Here is a 20,862-nt window from a genome sequence, read left to right as displayed (position 1 = left end):
CTGTCACACGGACACCATTGGAATGCACGACTCGCGCCTTGAGATAAAGATCATGATGAATAATAATATACAATCACTATTCAACAAATTGTAATCCCTAAGTAATAACTAAACCACTGTGAATCACAAGTGAAGCTTCTGCACCATAAGTAACTGTTAAGGCGTATCGTATTTAATGTAGGATGCAATTACTGCTGTAAAAATATGTGTAATTTATTTCTTGTGTGTAAAAATATATATTTCTGAAGCAAAAAAAAAAAACGCTTAAATGCTTCCGACGTCACGTTCTCTGTCACAGCTCTTGCTTTGTTTACAACAATGGAGACGGGTAACGTGTTGGTCGAAAGGTGAAGTATCAACCAATCAGCAAGACGTTCACAGTGACGTAACGTAGAGAGACCACGCATCCGATTGGCTCACAGCTCACTTGAGATCCATCCTTGCACAGGAGAAGACATGCCTAATAGGCCCCCTTGCTCTTTGAGGAATGTTAAAACTTCGCCATAACTGCTGGGTCACTCGGCCTGAGTCAGAAGACCGTTGAGAGATTCTCAAGCTGTTTCTCAATCGACTTGAGAATGGTCCAGGACGGACCGAAACGTCGTCGTCCCTTCACCTTCCAGTGTGTGGTCTGGTCAACATTCTCAACGGCTGTGGTTAAAAAAAATGGTAACAAATCTCCCAGAGTAAGGAGAGTAACTGTTGTTGACTTTGAAGGGTTGAAAGGTTGAAGGGCTGAAGGGGTGAAGGGTGAAGGGCTGAAGGGTGAAGGGCTGAAGGGTGAAGGGCTGAAGGGTGAAGGGCTGAAGGGTGAAGGGCTGAAGGGTGAAGGGCTGAAGGGTGAAGGGGTGAAGGGTGAAGGGGTGAAGGGTGTGCCTCATGTTGGAGTGAAGTAGTCGGAGCCATGAGGCGTCGCGGTGACCCCTCACGCTTGCCAACCTCACCGCTGGAAGAGGGTCTAAAACAGCTGCATTATTCATGGCTGGACACACTCGGGAGCGGTTGGTAGACGTCTGTGTTTGGCCCGTGACAGGAGGCAGCGAGCATCACAATAGGATCACACGCACTGACTGATGCCCTTGTGGCCAGCCTCTCGAGTTGCCACAACAGGCAAAATACAGGCTACTAAAACCCGTGAACCCAAGCCACACCCTCCCCACCCACCTAACCTCACCAACCAACGTACAGAAAACGTGCATGTTTGCAAGCAGTTATCTGCCATAGTACCTCTTATTTTTGTCCTTTGAGAAGACAGGTTGCTCTGGCTGGAGAACATAGATGCTTAGTGAACTAGGCAACAGGTTGTACTACCACCTATGGGTGTACCTGGGCTAGTAGCCTCAGGTGTGTGGGGCTAGTAGCCCCAGGTGTGTGTTGCTAGTAGCCTCGGGTGTGTGTGTTGCTAGTAGCCTCGGGTGTGTGTGTTGCTAGTAGCCCCAGGTGTGTGTGTTGCTAGTAGCCTCGGGTGTGCTAGTAGCCTCAGGTGTGTGTGTTGCTAGTAGCCCCAGGTGTGTGTGTTGCTAGTAGCCCCAGGTGTGTGTTGATATTAATTTACACTATAGTGTACTAGGGACGCACTGGTGGCCACAGTTACTCTATTTACGTGTCAAGATGAAGCAATATTGGGCTATACAAGTTCCAGGAAGATGCGAACATTGTGTGATGATTTGTGTCTATTTTGTGATTGGAGAGCTGTTATTTACATTATTTTTAGTGCTTAGTATTCCAGCGAGCAGACTAGTTTATACGCTAGATAACATGTTGGTGCTACTGATACAGTGTTAGATAACATGTCTGTGCTACAGAGACATAGTGTTGGATAACATGTCTGTGCTACTGATACATAGTGCAAGATAACATGTCTGTGCTACTGATACATAGTGTTAGATAACATGTCTGTGCTACTGAGACATAGTGTTAGATAACATGTCTGTGCTACAGTCATAGTGCAAGATAACATGTCTGTGCTACTAATACATAGTGTTAGATAACATGTCTGTGCTACAGTCATAGTGCAAGATAACATGTCGGTGCTACAGATACATAGTAGCACAGACATGTTATCTGGCACTGATACATAGTGCCAGTGTCCACAGCTGTGCCACCTGTTGCACAGCCGACACACCAAGAGCGACAAATATTATTGGTAATTATTTTGTGTATTTACCATTGCTTAAGAAAGAACATCACATTATTGAGCCCCTGAAGCTGAGTAAAGGTAAGACTGGGTTTACAGGGATAACCGGACAAAGACCCTAATTATCTATTTAAATAGGAGATACATTGCAGCTGTTACTATCTTGAGCTGGAACCAATGGTATTGGCGTATCGGCGCCGTAGCGAGAGAGGTGGGGGGGGGGGGGACCCGCTGCTTGGGTGACAGCTTCTCCCCCGTGTCAACCTACCCTGACTTTGCGCCCTGGAGAGGCCACTCCAGACCGACAACCAGAGCGCAACTCCATAGTCTCCTGAGACTGATGGATACCTACTAGTATCTATAAATAGTATTTGAGTTGCTGCTAGTTTTGAAACACTGACTAGAGTACACGTGACCAAGCTAGTGCTGCTATCTACTAGTGCTGCTATCTACTAGTGCTGCTATCTACTAGTGCTGCTATTTAATAGCCCAGTCAAGCACTGAACACAAACAATTGATCGCTCGACGACAAAAATCTGTATTCTAACGGTACAAAATACTGGCAGATTCATAAATTAATTTCTCGAGCAAAAGTGAGTCATTATTATTTATCGCCCGCCATTTGTTAATTATATCTGGGAGGTAGTTAATGTGTTAGTGAGTCGTAGACACTCTCTTGCTAAATGTTTGCAGTTAAATTAATGAACATAATTATATTGCCTTGGCAAGTGGTGGAGCAGTCACTGGTTATTGGTCAAGGTCTGGAGCAGACACTGGTCACTGACCAAGGTCTGGAGCAGACACTGGACACTGACCAAGGTCTGGAGCAGACACTGGTCACTGACCAAGGTCTGGAGCAGACACTGGTCACTGACCAAGGTCTGGAGCAGACACTGGACACTGACCAAGGTCTGGAGCAGACACTGACCAAGGTGTGGATCAAGGCCAGGACCACTGACCTTGACTCAAGCGCTGGGTTGACGGAGAACTGAAGCTCTCATATACTGGTGAGAGCTTCACACTCAGGAGTTAACTTTGGTCTCCAACTTTGTTCAAAACTGTGTGTACCAAAACTGTGTATTCAGCAAGCTTAGTAATGTATACTTTTAGACTGATCAGTAAGCTGGATTATGTAAGCTTGTAAGTTAGTTGTGATTATGTAATTGATTGATTATGTATTGTTGAACGTATCAAGAAACCTAACTTAACCTATCCTAACCAACGTCACTAACCTAACCTTGCCAAATCTGGCCTAACTAGCCTATCCTGTCCTATAATACTCTACCTAACCTAGCCCAGCTAACCAAACCTAACATAACTTAGCCTAACTAACCCAGTCTATCCTAATTTAACCTAAGCTAGCCTAACATTATCTAACAATTTATCCTAGCATTAAATTAGCTTAACTAAGCCTAATATATGAAAACCAGGGACCAGTGTTATATTAAATTTGGAATTATAATAATGTTAATTATAAATAAAAGCTCTTGACTGTGATAATAAAGTTATGCAATAGAATAATTTTACTAAAAAAAATAAAGCGGGGGATAATGGTGCCAGTTATTTTGATCTTTTTTTTTCCTTTATAATCGCCTTGGATTTCTTGAGATCAATAAAGACGACACAAAATCTTGAGATCAATAAAGACGACACCAAATCTGATCAACTGGTGAGCACAAACGCTACGGAATTCGAACATTCCGTCAAAATTTCAAATCCACAAAATCTTGTACCAGGCGCAGAATATCCGCCATTAATTTACATAAACAAAGAAAATATGACATGAAGATGTGTCAGTGACTCAAGTTGAAGAAGAAGAAGAAGGAGGAAGACGTTTCTCTTACCTTTAGCGTGTAGGTGGGCGTCTGGGGGTCGCGTGGTGAGGTTCAGGGGCTCGTCGTTCCTGCCACACATCTCCCACCCCAGGATATCGGAGATTCTGTGGGGGGTGGGCGCCTTGGGGCAGGCGTCGTACACGTGGGGGTGCCACGAGCGGTAGACTGGCGTGACGCCGTGGAGGACAGACTGACTGATGGGCGTGGGCGGCTTCAGGAGCTGGCTGTGAGTGGGCGTGGGCGGCAGGGAGGGGGACTTTGTACCTGGTTCAGGGGAGGGGAGGGAACTGGACGGGGTGAGGGAGAGCCCCACGCTCCCGTTCATGTTGTAGGCGCCTACGATGTTGTTGTTGTTGGTGGGCGCCTTGGCCTCGGGCGCCGACTCCCCGCCGCCAGACATTACTTCGAACATCGAGGCGGCAGTGACGAGGCAGCGAGGCAGGGCGAGGGGAGGCAGGGCGAGGGGAGGCAGGGTGAGGGGAGGCAGCCAGGCAGGGCGAGGGGAGGCAGCCAGGCAGGGTGAGGGGAGGCAGCCAGGTAGGGCGAGAGGAGGCAATACAGAAGTGAGAGAAACCAACAGCAGCAGCAACAGAGTTAAGAAAAAAAACAGAACAGGAAGAAATTGAACAGGAAATCTGATAGTAGTCGAGTGTCTTAGGTGGTGGCAGTGTCTTAGGTGGTGGCAGTGTCTTAGGTGGTGGCAGGAAGAGGTAGGTGGGGGTGGTGGCAGGTGGGGTGTGTAGGAGAGGGAGGGGGGGCAGGATAATGGTGGGGGGTGGGGGGTGATTACCTAACACCTGCACCCGCCCCCAGGAACCCCGTCACCAGGGGGGGAGGGGAGGGGGGAGGCACCGACTAAACACTCTTTGAACCAAAGTTCCACTAATTGCTGTATCCCGAATTTCTTTTGCTAATTACTCGGTGAACGAGTCTTTGGTGTTGGTGTCCCTGGTGTGTGTGTGTGTGTGTGTGTGTGTGTGTGTGTGTGTGTGTGTGTGTGTGTGTGTGTGTGTGTGTGTGTGTGTGTGTGTGTGTGTGTGTGTGTGTGTGTGTGTGTGTGCACGGGCGCGCGTCTGTATGTGTATGTGTGTTTGTGTGCGTGAGAATGAGTGAATGGAACAGTGGCAGAGAGAAAGAGAGTGTGAGAGGGGGTGGTGGGAGGGGATGGGGAAGAGAGAGAGGAAGGGATGGGGTGGGGTGGGGGGAGGAGGGGGGACGTATCAGTCCCCACCGCCAGCCAACACAAACAGGTTGCTGATCCTTCACTGGGGCCGGTGATCCGGAGCGGCCTACAGTGGGAGGGAAGAAACCAGGTTGTTTAGTGGAGGGCTTCACGCCAGCCAGGCCTGCGCGCTCTCACTCTTCCGCTCTCTCTCTCTCTCACTCTCATTCAGTCTTTCTTACTCTCTCTCCTTCCCTCTCCTCACTCTCTCCCAGTGACCTCCTCTCCCCCCTCACACACTCACAGTGACCTCCTCTCTCCCTCACACACTCACAGTGACCTCCTCTCTCCCTCACACACTCACAGTGACCTCCTCTCTCCCTCACAAACTCACAGTGATCTCCTCTCTCCCTCACAAACTCACAGTGACCTCCTCTCTCCCTCACACACTCACAGTGACCTCCTCTCTCCCTCACACACTCACAGTGACCTCCTCTCTCCCTCACAAACTCACAGTGACCTCCTCTCTCCCTCACACACTCACAGTGACCTCCTCTCTCCCTCACACACTCACAGTGACCTCTCTCCCTCACACACTCACAGTGACCTCCTCTCTCCCTCACACACTCACAGTGACCTCCTCTCTCCCTCACACACTCACAGTGACCTCCTCTCTCCCTCACACACTCACAGTGACCTCCTCTCTCCCTCACAAACTCACAGTGACCTCCTCTCTCCCTCACAAACTCACAGTGACCTCCTCTCTCCCTCACACACTCACAGTGACCTCCTCTCTCCCTCACACACTCACAGTGACCTCCTCTCTCCCTCACAAACTCACAGTGACCTCCTCTCTCCCTCACACACTCACAATGACCTCCCTCACACACTCACAGTGACGAGGACACCAAAATAACAGAAATCAATACACAATAAAATATTTAAAAACACCAGTTAAATCTTGGAACTAAGAAACGTGAGCCAGATACACACCTTAATAATTAATCGACTCTGAATAACACCCCAAGTCATAACTGCGGTTTGTTCCGTATTTTATTCATAACCCGTATGTGGTGGGTGAGCGGCTCTGGAAACTGCGTAGTACGTTCTCGAGACCGCGGGTTCGAACTAGAGGTGGGGAGGGGGGGGGGGGGAGGGGGAGAGGGGTCGCGTCATTGTGGTCCAGTGAAAGGGGGGGGAAGGGGAGGGGGGAGGGAAGCTGTTGCTGCAGACAGACGCTAACCTGTTGCATGTTGTTCCCGTGTTCAGAGGATTGCTTCATTGTACTGGAGAGAGGGAGAGAGAGCGAGAGAGAGAGAGAGAGAGAGAGAGAGAGAGAGAGAGAGAGAGAGAGAGAGAGAGAGAGAGAGAGAGAGAGAGAGAGAAAGAGGGGGAGGGAGGGATGGGGGAGGGAGGGATGGGGGAAGAGGCTAGAGAGGGGGAGGGAGGGATGGGGGAAGAGGCTAGAGAGGGGGAGGGAGGGATGGGGGAAGAGGCTAGAGAGGGGGAGGGAGGGATGGGGGAAGAGGCTAGAGAGGGGGAGGGAGGGATGGGGGAAGAGGCTAGAGAGGGGGAGGGAGGGATGGGGGAAGAGACTAGAGAGAAAGAGAGAGAGAGAGAGAGAGAGAGAGAGAGAGAGAGAGAGAGAGAGAGAGAGAGAGAGAGAGAGAGAGAGAGAGAGAGAGAGAGAGAGAGAGAGAGAGAGAGAGAGAGAGAGAGAGAGGGAGAGGGGGGAAGAGACTAGAGAGAGAGAAAAGGAGAGAGGCAAGGTATTGTGTTTTAATAAACACCGCTTCGTCCAAGCTGATGGAGTTCGGTGTCTGGACGGGGGTTACCGGGCGCAAGGAAACGGAGTCATTGGGTTTAAGGAGATAGAGTGGTTGTTACAAGAGCCCCCCCGGGAACAAGCGTCATGTGTTGCTCTAACACAAGGAGTCACACTACCACACTCACGACGCCTTGATGAGAGAACCTCATTAGCACAGAGCTACGATCGCTCAGTGTTCCTCACAGCCTAAACCAGAATGTCTGCATGGACTCGTTATAGTCTCTTGGAGGTGTTGTAGCCTCTTGGAGGTGTTGCAGCCTCTTGAAGGTGTTGCAGCCTCTTGGAGGTGTTGCAGCCTCTTGAAGGTGTTGCAGCCTCTTGAAGGTGTTGCAGCCTCTTGAAGGTGTTGCTTCATGTTCAAATCAAGTGTGTAACACCTCCGTCGATTTCTACAGTTGTGGTAGCCTAATAAGGAACATTTATCCTTACAGTAGGATTCATATACACGACATCCTTGCACGGGTGACGAATCCACGGGTGACGAACTGAACAAAATAACCTTGTTTCGTTTCCTGAAGATAAATGACACGAGATTAAGGAACAAGCAGCGTAGTGTGAACACAAACAATATCAACCAGCAGGTTTCTTATGACCCTGTAATACTTCCATAGCTAAAAGAGTTATGTATTAGTGAAAAAGACCCACTATTAATGTATAATGATTAACTGTAATTACAAAGATACTGAAATGTTTACAATCTCCGTAACTAGCTGACAGTATAATTATAAAGTGTGCAGGAGATATGTTATTGTTAATGTAATATTCTCCGTTGAGGTCTGATGAAGACCTTTTGTGCAAACTGTATTTTTTTTTTTTTGCGCTACCGCTCACAGGATGAGTATGGGGTGCACAATGACCTAGCTGCCTCCGGCGGCAACAACTGCGATAGTAAACCTTCACATGTTTAACTCGTGATGTGAACCTCTCCTGCTATCCCTAGAAAGAAGACCTTTTAGATATGTCTCAGCCTAGCCCAGGCTAAGTTGGGACATATCTGCCGTTGTGATCATTAAGGAACATGTTCATTTGTGTGTCTTGGGGAATTAGAAGCAGGTGGTCCTTCCAAGTTGTGTGTGCAGGTGCTAAGTGTACGGTGTTGTGAGGCTTATAACTTGTCCTGAAGCTATTTGGTTTAATATTGAAAGCCGTTTCATCGCCATCTTAGCAACTAGCATAACAGATTCAAGGCGACACAGCCAAAGTCTCAATAACATTAAGAGGTATTAAGAGTCCTCGGAGGCCTGGTCGACGACCGGGCCGCGGGGACGCTAAGCCCTGGAAGCACCTCAAGGTAGGTTCTCTCGTGTCTCTGTGTTACTAGTTAAACAGTAACTACAGAAAACTGGACACAGCGTATTTATTCTCTCTGGGTGATGGGCCTCTATGTAACTTGTATGCAACACACACACACCAACTCGTCCTTTCGAACACTACATCACATTCTGACGCATAACTCGAGGACTGCCTCGAGGTATAACTCGAGGACTGCCTCGAGGTATAACTCGAGGACTGCCTCGAGGTATAACTCGAGGACTGCCTCGAGGTATAACTCGAGGACTGCCTCGAGGTATAACTCGAGGACTTTATTGATAGGAAGATGAGCCGCCTTGCTGCCTCCTCTGGACTGGCAAACATGTGCTCCGTCTATTAACAATTCTTCAGGAACCTCTTTTCCACGGCTCACAGGAAGGTACAATGGGATTGTGAGGTTACATATGATTAGTATTTTTACATTCCTAGCAAAGCCTCGGGGCCTGGTGGATAGCGCGCAGGACTCGTAATTCTGTGGCGCGGGTTCGATTCCCGCACGAGGCAGAAACAAATGGGCAAAGTTTCTTTCACCCTGAATGCCCCTGTTACCTAGCAGTAAATAGGTACCTGGGAGTTAGTCAGCTGTCACGGGCTGCTTCCTGGGGGTGGAGGCCTGGTCGAGGATCGGGCTGCGGGGACACTAAAGCCCCGAAATCATCTCAAGATAACCTCAAGAAGAATCCACTAACCCGCACAGCGTTTCAGGCAATATTGAGAGGAGCGAGATCCCTACCGACACCAGCCAGAAGATAGTTGTCAATCTATCACAAGAGCAAGAAGACCGCCAACTGGCTCACGAAGAACAATTCTCCAAGAGAAACGTCTTGAGAGAGAGAGAGAGAGAGGCGCATATGTCGTCTATGCCTTCACATGCCCACTTGTTACTAGTCAGCCCCAACCATCTTGGTATATGGACAAGACAACATCTCTCAAGGTGCCTTGACAAGACATCATCTCTCAAGGTGCCTTGACAAGACATCATCTCTCAAGGTGCCTTGACAAGACAACATCTCTCAAGGTGCCTTGACAAGACATCATCTCTCAAGGTGCCTTGACAAGACATCATCTCTCAAGGTGCCTTGACAAGACATCATCTCTCAAGGTGCCTTGACAAGACATCATCTCTCAAGGTGCCTTGACAAGACATCATCTCTCAAGGTGCCTTGACAAGACATCATTTCTCAAGGTGCCTTGACAAGACATCATCTCTCAAGGTGCCTTGACAAGACATCATCTCTCAAGGTGCCTTGACAAGACACAAACAACAAGGCTCCATCAAAGAACATAATCTAACAAACCCCTAAGTCATCAGGTGAGATATAAATAATAGACAGATACAATACAAAGATTAGACATTACCTCTCAAACAATCTCAGCCAACTATTAACAGCCAACTGGCACTTGAGATGCATTCTACCATTCACGAGACCAAGGCACTATATTTAGCTCTTAAGAACATTAAGGAACTGCAGAAGTCCTATTGGCTCGCGTGTCCTCCTACAACTTGCCCGTCATTGGCTATGTTGGTTGCTGCGGCGGCTCATTCGTGTCCGCTTCATTCAGTGTGTTAACGAAATGTCTCACCGCAATGCAATATGAAACTGGAGACTGAACTACGAATGTTAATTTTTCAACCTTCTCAAGTGAAGAACACACGAAATATATAGAGAATGTTGCTGCTGCAACAATTGATCTCGCCTTTTCTGTCATATTCAATAACTCTTATGTCTTCAATTCTATGTCAACGTCTCCTGAGACTGATGGAGGTCTACTGCTACGTCTACAAGAAAGACTGCTACCAAAACATGCTAATATATATCATCAAGTGATAAGTTTGACATTAATTATGTTTGAATACTAAATCAAGTTTGTTTATACTTGAAGACAATAAGTCATAGTAACAGAAGTCAATGATCGCACATGTCTGCTAAAGATGTCAAAGGTTCAATCTTGTATACAAATCTATAACTGAAAGAGAATCATTATCCCGTCGTTATGAAGTCAAGTCGAGTCAAGCCGACAAAGGCAGTCGTGCCAAGCTATCTAATCCCCTATGCATAAGAAACCAAAGACACAGCAGACACAAATAGTAAATACACAGAAACCATTACCCCGCTATCTACAAAAGAAGCTTTGTCAGGCTATCTAATCCTCTATGCACAAGAAGTTATAGAGGCAGAAACCCTCGCCTCCTCAAGCCGACAAACGGTGCTCGGCGCTGGCAGGAATATATTGCCTAATCCCCCAAACAGCGGCTTGGCTTTCATCTTGTGAGACTAATAGCATGTAGCATTTCAGGGTGATAGTGAGGCCTTATCTGCCAGTAGCCCAAACGCCGGCCACATGAAGGGAGTCTTTCATGGTGGCGGGTGGCGTGAGCTGGCAGCATGGTGGTGGTGGTGACCTGTCTCTCCCAACCTTCACAACTTGGAGCCCAATACCTCGTCCCAGTTCTCCCTCACTCATTATAAAGAAAGAAATCAATCAATCCTGACTCATTATATAACCTCCCCTCACCCCTCATTTTCTATACCTCTCCTGGAGGCCTGGTCGACGACCGGGCCGCGGGGACACTAAGCCCCGGAAGCACCTCAAGGTAGGTAAGGTAGCCTCCTTGGTTTAATTTATTTCCAGTGTTTTCTTTAACAAGCACAATGGTGTGTGTAAGAGTCAAGGTGATAACAAGGTGAGGGGGTGGAGCACCGCTGAGCCTTCAGGATAGGTCCTGTTATCTCCTATAATGGGGGATATCTTCCTTTAATATAACGGGGCTCCTTCCACCGTATAAATAATATGAGGTACACTTTAAAACCAAATGTTTTACTGCTCGCTTGTTCGTTCTCCGTCATGTACTCACTTAATTGTGTTAGCGGGGGTTGAGCGTCGGCTCTTTGGTCCCGCCTTTCAACCGCAAATCAACTGGTGTGCATATTCCTGAGCCCAATGGGCTCTTGTCGTATCTACATATGAAACTGTTTCTACCACATCACTTCCTAATGCATTCCATTTGTTAATTAGTCTGACACTAAAAAAATGTCTAATATCTTTGTGTCTTATTTGGGTACTGATTATCCACTTGCGTCCCCTTCTGCGAGTCTCAACCCTGTTAAGTAACCTGTCTTTATCTACCTTATCAATACCCCTCAGAATTTTGTATGTGGTGATCATGTTTCCCTAGCTCTTATGTCTTCCAGTGACGAGGAGAGACTACTGTTGAATTCCAGTAGTCTTCCCTCGTAGCTCATACCCCTCAGCGCGGGTACATGTCTGGTGGCATACCAGTTATTAATTTGTGCATGAGGACACTGAGCAGTGTTGGGCTAAGCACTCCACCCTGCGGTGTGCCGGCTCTGAGGGTACAGAGTCCGCAACAGTGTGCCCTCAAACTCTAAGGTATATCCCGTGCATCAGACTTGAGAGAGATTTAAGACAAGTGTTTTTGAAAAGCTTCTTGTTGAGTGAGCTGGTTTGTCCAGTTCTTTAGGGACAAAGGAATTAGGGAGCCCCGCCTCCGCCCTGTTGACCCATACTCAGGGGAGGTCACGTCTAAGGTCATCCCACTCTCACCCATGTAACTAGACAACACAATCTTGAAACCAGTTTATCCTGATGTCCCCCTCCTTCCCCCAAGATGTCCCCTCCTTCCCCCAAGGTGTCCCCTCCTTCCCCAGATGTCCCCCTCCCCCACTTCACGGCTCAGTGACCTATTCAACAGTATTTATTTACTTTTCACAACTATAAATGAAAAGTAAATACGAGTGTAAAGGTTGGCGGCTCATTATGTACGCGGTGACTTACACTCTCTAATTTTAAACACTGCCAAGTAATGTTAGTTCTTGAGTGATGACGTCACTGGTAATCGAGTCCCGCGCTATCTGCCGGAGCTCCGTAATTGGCTGGCGTAAATAATTTCCCTATTACCAGCCTCGTGTGTGAGGCCGTGTCCCGCGAGGCTGACCCGGCAGATAACAGTAGTCGACTATCTGTGCTTAACTATTAGTGCTTAACTATCTGTGCTTAACTATCAGTGATTAACTATCAGTGATTAACTATCAGTGATTAACTATCAATGATTAACTATCAGCACTTAACTATCTGTGCTTAACTATCAGTGATTAACTATCAGTGATTAACTATCAGTGATTAACTATCAGTGATTAACTATCAATGATTAACTATCAGCACTTAACTATCTGTACTTAACTATCAGCACTTAACTATCTGTACTTAACTATCAGCACTTAACTATCAGTACTTAACTATCAGTTTAAGCCTCACCTAATACGTCGTATTTCAACGGTATCGATCATTCCGTTTAAAATGCAACGTATTGGATCAGACTTAATGCGCCGTCAAAGTGACGTTATCTACACATCGGCTTAAGACAGGTGAGCCCAGGTGCGTTGTATTCACCTGGGCTCTTGGAGACTCGAACTCTGGCCGTGGGAGGGCGAAGCTCACCTTGTTTAGGTGCAATACAATACAACAGTTGTATTATTTTACAACTCTCACCTTTATATTATATATATATATATATATATATATATATATATATATATATATATATATATATATATATATATATATATATATATATATATATATATATATATAATGTACTGTTCCAGAGGACGGGCTGGGGGGGGGGGGGAAACAGCAGTTGTTCCTTGTATTGTACCTTATACCACTTGGACTGGACGGTAGAGCGACGGTCTCGCTTCATGCAGGTCGGCGTTCAATCCCCCGACCGTCCTAGTGGTTGGGCACCATTCCTGAACGTCCCATCCCGAATCCTTATCCCGATCCCTTCCCAGTGCTATATAGTCGTAATGGCTTGGTATTTTCTCCTGATAGCTCCCTTCCCTTCCCTACTACTTCAGGGGCAAAAAAATCTTCCAATCCAATCGCTTCAGTCTCTGATGGGCCGCCGCCGCTTTAACAGGTCAAGGCGCTCTGATGGGCCGTCCCCTCTTTAACAGGTCAAGGCGCTCTGATGGGCCGTCCCCTCTTTAACAGGTCAAGGCGCTTTGATGGGCCGTCCCCTCTTTAACAGGCCAGGGGGCTCTGATGGGCCAGGGTGCCACACTACTCTGCTCAAACTTGTACTAATTCCCCCTCATTGGACGAGCAGATAAAAGCGAGAGTTGACCAAATTTCGGGTGAGTACCCCCGCCCTCCCTCGCTCCCATTCTCATTAATGGCTGTATAATGGTAATGGTAATGGGGGCGGGAGACGGACGGGGCTCTCAGTGTGGTCCTACAAGGTGGGGGGGGGATAATTACCAGGGGGGGGCATGGGGGGATTATGGGGGGAGGAAGCGTTCAAAGGGTCATATTAGTATTGTGCAGTAAACGCCTTCCTTGAGGTTATCTTGAGATGATTTCGGGTATTTTTTAGTGTCCCCGCGGCCCAGTCCTCGACTAGGCCTCCACCCCCAGGAAGCAGCCCGTGACAGCTGACTAACACCCAGGTACCTATTTTACTGCTAGGTAACAGGGGCATAGGGAGAAAGAAACTCTGCCTATTGTTTCTCGCCGGCGCCTGGGATCGAACCCAGGACCTTTGTGACTGTGTGCTGCCCACCGTATTGTTGTCGTCGGTATTGAATGACAAAGTCACGAGTAGGGTTCGAACCTGCACACACACCTTGGTTACTTGCCAAGCTCACGCCCTAAGCCACTGCGCCACGACATGCTACAGAAGTAATGTAACCCTCTGGGATTCGAACCCTCCCTATGGTCGCCGAGGCGTCTTCTGAGCCAAGTGAAATGGTAAGATGTTGTGTACATTCTTTTATAAGGGCACGCCGACCTGCAAGAGGGACTGACAGCTGAGCGGACAGCGCTCGAGATTCGTTGTCCTAAGGTTCCGGGTTCGATCCCCGGTGGAGGAGGAAACAAATGGGGTCGAGTTTCTTTCACCTCTGATGCACTTGTTTACCTAGCAGTAAATAGGTACCTGGGAATTAGACAGCTGCTACGGGCTGCTTCCTGGGGAAGTGTAACAGAAAGGAGGCCTGGTCGAGTACCGGGCCGCGGGAACGCTGAGCCACGAAATCATCTCAAGATAACGTCAGGATAGATGGCCGCTGCTTTCACCACCACCACCACCACCATCACCATCACCACCACCACCACCATCACTATCTCATCATTAATACCGAGTGATGGTGGTGGTGTTGGTAGTTGTGGTGGTCGTGGTGGTGGTGGTAACAGCAGTAGTGGTGATGGTGGTGATATAGTCCTCACCTAGCAGTAATTACCTAACAGTGACAGAGAATGTGAAACCTAGCTCTTCCTCCCCCACCCACTAGTCGTGTTGTACATATGCTGCATTATAAGTTAACAATTCTCTCGTTCGAATATTTGTTTAACCCTGACATAAAGCTGTGGATGAAGGTGGCTTTCACGGCCTCTTCTTTCCGCACAATCCACTTTTCAACTCCCCCCAGACTTCCCTTCACGCAGGTCGGAGTTCAATTCCCGACCGTCCAAGTGGTTGGGCTTTACTCCTCGTCCCATCTGAAACCCTTATCCTGATCCCTTCCAAGTGCTATATAGTCGAGATGGCTTGGCCCTTTCTCCTGATAGTTGGCTTCTGCCCTTTTATCCTACGTTGTCTGTTTGCATCAATATCTCTAATGTAGTGATCATGTCCACTCTGTACCTTCTCTTTTATTATGGTGGTGAGAGTGTCCTTCATCTGTCAGTTTGGCACAGTTCTCACCATTCTGGCATCAGCCGCGTTGCAAAACATCTGCAATTTTTTCAACTTAACATTTGTGCTTCATTAGGTAGGGCTTCCATGCCAGTGCTGCATACCCCGTAATTATTTGAATTGCAAATAATCGTTTTAACCCAGGACAGACTCCCGGCCTCGTCTCATTAGACAATTACGTCTAACTTTCCTAATAATATTTTGAACTTTATCCAGTTGGGCCCACCACACGGGCCCACCACATGGGGCCCCACCACACGGGGGCCCCACCACACGGGGGGGCCCACCACACGGGGGCCCCACCACACGGGGGCCCCACCACACGGGGGCCCCACCACACGGGGCCCACCACACGGGGGCCCACCACACGGGGGCCCACCACACGGGGGCCCCACCACACGGGGGCCCCACCACACGGGGGCCACCACACGGGGCCCCGATTGCGCACTTTCATAAACAAAACATATTTACCTACGAGTCTACCAGGGCACCAACTACTGCTGGAGGTGATTGTGGTGGTGTTGGCGATGGTGGTGGTGGAGATGGCGATTGTGGTAGTAGTGGTGGTAGTGGTGGTGGTGGTACCCTTAGTGGTTGCAAAGGGGAAAAAATCTATATCTGGACCCCCCCCCCCCCACCCTTAAAAAAAGGGTTAAAGGTTAAAAAAAAAGGTTAAACGCCCCATACATAAGAAAGGAAAGAATGAAATACAATTACATGTAGACACAATCACGGGCGAAAAAAAACCACACACCTGCAGAATAAAACACCAAACCTGAAAAGACAAACCCGCCGTGAAAAACATGAAAGTTGTCAGAACGGAACAAAGAACCAGATTAAAACATTGGCAAAATTCTAATTTTTGTTAAAAAAAAATATATTTTTTGTTAAAAATACATTGAGGAATGTATAGGGTTTTGTTTCAGGTGTGTGTGTGTGTGTGTGTGTGTGTGTGTGTGTGTGTGTGTGTGTGTGTGTGTGTGTGTGTGTGTGTGTGAGGATGGTACCGCGGTGTTCAGGTGTATGAGGACGGAGCCGCAGTGTTCAGGTGTGTGTGTGAGGATGGAGCCCCGGTGTTCAGGTGTGTGTGTGAGGATGGAGCCCCGGTGTTCAGGTGTGTGTGAGGACGGAGCCACAGTGTTCAGGTGTGTGTGTGTGTGTGAGGATGGAGCCTACATGTGCCTGTTGCATTAATTTAACTGTTCTGATGCTTGTCTACTCTGGAATTAAAGTTGTGGCTGGAGGTGGCTTCCACAACCTCTTCTTCCAGTGCATTAATGATAACGGCCCGATAATGGGTACCATTATTTCTTTACCTTTCTCTAACTCGTTTGCGTTTTCCAGCTTCCACTTATGTCTTATTGTCCTTCTCTTTATTTTCCCCCAGTCAATTTCCTTGTGATTAAAATCTCCAAGAATCAGAATCCTATCCCTTGCTACCCTTGCTACCGGGCTGCAGTTATCTTGCTCAAAGAGTAGAGGCTCCTGTTATTCAATGTCCTACATACTGGATGTTGAGCTGGTCACTCCTGCCGGCTGCTGTTGATGGGAGCCTCGGGAGGCTGGTCTGACTTCCCCCCCTATTGCCTATTTCGCTGTATATAACTCTCTGTTGACTCAAGTTCCTGTTTGTGTACACTGCTTGTGCTGTTAGCTGGTCTCGCCGTGTTATTAACTTGCTTTTCTTCTATCTACAGTATATAAAGCATATCTGCTATGCTTTTCTTCTATCTTCTATGTCCTGACTAATGCTGGGTAATGACTTCAGGGTAATCAAGGCCCTCTATCCCTCAATTTCCTCTTTTCGCACTGAATATATTGCACTGGGGTAATAATTCGAAAGATTATCTTCACTGGTCGATTCGGTCAGATTTTGAACTTGCCAAGCCTACAGTATTGTTCCATTTCCCGAGTTGTATCACTAACCTGTATGGTGGTGAGAGTTTATGTAATCTCTAGTGTCTCTGTCATCTTTTTTACTGTGCCACTATAACTCTGATAGATTATATATTTAAATTTTGCCCCGAGGGGCGAGTTTATTGGGCTGCGCCACTCATCTTGTGAGTGGACATACCGCCATAGCAGCATGTACAACACTCCTCAATAGGAAGAAAACCCGATTATAGATTACCACTAATTTCTCCCTGTCCCTCTGGGGGTGGTGGTGGTGGTGGTGGGGACTTTGGTGGGGGGCGAGTGGGGGGTGGTGGGGGTATTTGATGGTGGGGATAGTGTTGGTGGTCGTGGATATAGTGATAGAGGTAGTCTGGTGGAGGTGGCGATAGTGAAGGAGGAGAGGTCGACGGAGGTAAGAAGTACTTAGGAAAATTGTGGATTGAAATGGCAAATGAGGAAAATGCGAGGTGACGGAATAGGTGCTGGGAAGGGGTGGGGAGGGAAGGGTGGGTATTAGGGCATGCGAGAGAGAGAGGGAGGGTTGAGGGAGAGCAGACCGGGATATGGAAGAGTGAGGGAAGCGGAAGCAAGTGGAAGAGGGAGGGGTGAGGGGGGGGGGAGGGAGAAGCAATAGGAGGGGAAGGCCGGAGGGCAACCCGTCCTCTTAAAAAGAACGTCACTTTTGGCTGGTATGCGCGCTATGGCCAAATTTGGACGTAATTTGAAATGAAATCCACTCACAAAAGTGACGTTCTGTTCCGTTTTCTATTTGACTCGTCCGGCGTACGCGCAGAGGTTATAAGAGGACACTTTAAATTAACGTTTTTCATAACGTTTTGAAACTTTATGAGAATTTCCTGCCCACCTAACCTATCAGAGGACCCTTAACTTACTGTTGTTGAAAAAAAAAATCCCAAATTTATTTTCATATTTTTTTCAATTTCAAATTACGTCCAAATTCGGCCATACGGGCAAACGGCCAAAAGCGACGTTCTTTTTAAGAGGACAGGTTGCCGGGAGGGGTACTGGGAGTGAGGGAGAGTGAGAGGGAGGGGTACTGGGAGTGAGGGAGAGTGAGAGGGAGGGGTACTGGGAGTGAGGGAGAGTGAGAGGGAGGGGTACTGGGAGTGAGAGTGAGGGAGGAATACTGGGAGTGAGGGAGAGTGAGAGGAAGGGATACTGGGAGTGAGAGAGAGTGAGAGGAAGGGGTGCTGGGAGAGAGGGCAGGGGGGGGGGATCAACCAACATAACTGCCAGTAATGAGCAAACAACTAATAAGTGGTTAAGACCAATTTTTTTCACGAATGCCAATTTGTGTATTTGGTCGATCAACATAAAATCTGGTAATTTTCCTCTCTGCATAAAGATTAAAGCTTTTTATATATATTTTTTCCTTCACTCGTTTCCTTTGTTATAAAAACAGCCACATTGTGTTTGTTCAATAAAAACCCCAAGATGTATATGAAGCCTACTTCATATTAATATATTTTTTCTCGCTTTTTTCGTTCTTGGAATTAGCTGCTGTCTTCCACCCCCCCCCCCCCCTTGCTGTGTGTGTGTTCTCACCTAGTTGTGCTTGAGGGGGATTGAGCTCTGGCTCTTTGGTCCCGCCTCTCAATCGTCAATCAACTGGTGTACAGATTCCTGAGCCTACTGGGCTATATCATATCTACATTTGAAACTGTGAAACAGCCTCCACCACGGCCTAATGCATTCCATCTGTTAACTACTCTGACACTGAAAAAGTTTTTTCTAACGTCCCTGTGGCTCATGTGGGTACTCAGTCTCCACCTGTATCCCCTTGTTCGTGTATCTCCCGTGTTAAAAAGTTTATCGTTATCTACCCTGTCAATTCATCTGAGAATTTTGTAGGTCGTGATCATGTCTCCTCTTACTCTTCTGCCTTCCAGTGTCGTGAGGTGCATTTCACGCAGCGTGTCACAACACACCACAACCACCACCTCTACACCGCCTAGGAAAAAGTGAAGTGTGAAATATATGGCGTGATTCCCGTAGAGGTTTTCTTGTTGGAGATCGCATGACGGGTCTCCTGCGAGATGGGGACTTGTATTACCACTGCTGCCTTATTCAATCTTGTGTTGTTGATATCCTCAAAATGCATCCGGAGTCTGCCAGTGCAGACCGCTTATCACATGCCTCTGTATGACTAACCATCCTGTGTGATGGGGATTTTTTAGCACCACGGAGCTAGCTTTTTGACACACTGTGCTCCACTTCATATAGTCTAGGGCAGCTGCACAAATGTAGATGTACCTAATGTATTAATAAAAAAAAATTACTATATTTTCTAACTACCCATCCAGTTGTTTCCGTGCTTCTTAATAACACATTTTCTAAGAGGAGAGGGGAAGGTGGGATGTATTATACGCCCGGTGCTGGCTGTCTGTATCTCCATGTTTCCACATGATACATGAAATGTATGTGTGTCTCCACGTTCACATCTAATGTAACAGCTGGCTGGGGGTTCCTGGGGTCCCCTGTGGGGTCCTCCTGTGGAGTCCCCTGTGGGGTCCTCCTCTGGAGTCCCCTGTGGGGTCCTCCTGTGGAGTCCCCTGTGGGGTCCTCCTCTGGAGTCCCCTGTGGGATCCCCTGTGGGGTCCCCTGTTGGGTTCCCTGTGGGGACCCCATGTAGGGTCCCCCTATGGGATCCGCTGTGGGGTCCAACTGGTGGTAAGTGTTGTGTTGATGATTATCATGTTTTCACAACCTGACAAAAGGTTCCGTGAGGGAGGTCTCTACCACACATTCACACTCGCCACTGTGGGGGGGGGGTGAGGGGGGGATGTCAGTGCCAGGAAAGGGCCTGACAGGGCCGTGACAGGTATTAATGACCAGGCATGACAGAGTCCAGACCAGGCAGACTAACATTCCATGGGAAACAAAGGGGGAACAGAGGTTCATTAACTACTTGACATGTGCCAAATAGGCAGGTGGAACATTAGGTATATGTCCTGTCTACTATAAGCACTGGAACCACCACCTCATTATTGGACAGCCAATAGTATGAAAGGCCACACCCAGTTCTGGGAGTGTCTTAGGCCTATGTGCTCCCGTTTCTGGAAGATGATTGGTTGGCCCTCATAAGACCTATTATTTCTTACCCCTCTGATTGGCACCCTCTCATTCTGGGGGTGCCAGAGAGGCGTGGCTCTGAGTGCTCCTATTCTGTAGGGCGGGAGGGAAGGTAATGTAATTCATTCTTTCATTTATTATGCACCCCATACCCCATATATATTTGTATGGGGTGCATATTTATTATTCACCCCATATCACGTGGGCGGTGGTGGAAAGGGTTACAAGGGGCATATAATGGGTTCAGGGATTGAACCCCATAGTTCGTTTAGCCAAGCAAGTGACAATATATATATATGAGAACTATATATATAAAGAACTATGGGAATAGTGAACAAATCCACAAGGGCCGTGACGAGGATTCGAACCTGCGTCCGGGAGCATCCCAGACACTGCCTTAATCGACTGAGCTAGATGTCTGGGATGCTCCCGGACGCAGGTCCGAATCCTCGTCACGGCCCTTGTGGATTTGTTCATTTGATGCATCACGTTAGCGTGATCTCTGTGTGTTATGGGAATAGTTCTGCTGACAGAATTTACATTTAGGCAGAGCTACCTCAGCAGATGTTACAAACTCCCAGAGGTACTTGTAGCCGAGCCTAAGCCTAGCAGTGGTGACATCTAGAAGTCTGCTATACCTTATTGGATGACCCATAGACGTGCGGTACTTCCTGCATAATAGAATGATGATAGATGGAGGAACTGGTGTGAATTTCACTTTGCCTCAAGTCTACGAAATGTTGTTGCTCTTCCCGGAATCCACCACAAAACAACCAGGATATGTGGGCCTGCGGGCCGCTCTAAGCAACAGCCTGGTGGACCAAACTCTCACAAGTCAAGCCTGGACTCGGGCCGGGCTTGGGGAGTAGAAGAACTCCCAGA

The 20,862-nt window shown here is 47.8% G+C and overlaps 1 protein-coding gene across 1 annotated transcript in view; it reads right to left on the bottom strand.

Moving 5' to 3' along the window:
• Positions 1 to 20,862, bottom strand: part of LOC123752912 (homeobox protein HOX3) — a 174,507-nt gene that overhangs the window by 125,514 nt on the left and 28,131 nt on the right. The window contains exon 2 of the mRNA XM_069300637.1: positions 3,982 to 5,261. Within this exon, the coding sequence (XP_069156738.1) occupies positions 3,982 to 4,384 (403 nt within the window). The 5' untranslated portion in view covers positions 4,385 to 5,261. The remainder of the gene's footprint in view (positions 1 to 3,981; positions 5,262 to 20,862) is intronic.

The sequence above is a fragment of the Procambarus clarkii genome, chromosome 44, assembly GCF_040958095.1.
Source record: "Procambarus clarkii isolate CNS0578487 chromosome 44, FALCON_Pclarkii_2.0, whole genome shotgun sequence".
NCBI classification, from domain to species: Eukaryota; Metazoa; Arthropoda; class Malacostraca; order Decapoda; family Cambaridae; genus Procambarus; species Procambarus clarkii.
Note: the sequence above shows the minus strand (reverse complement) of the source record. Positions and strands in the feature narration are given on the sequence as shown.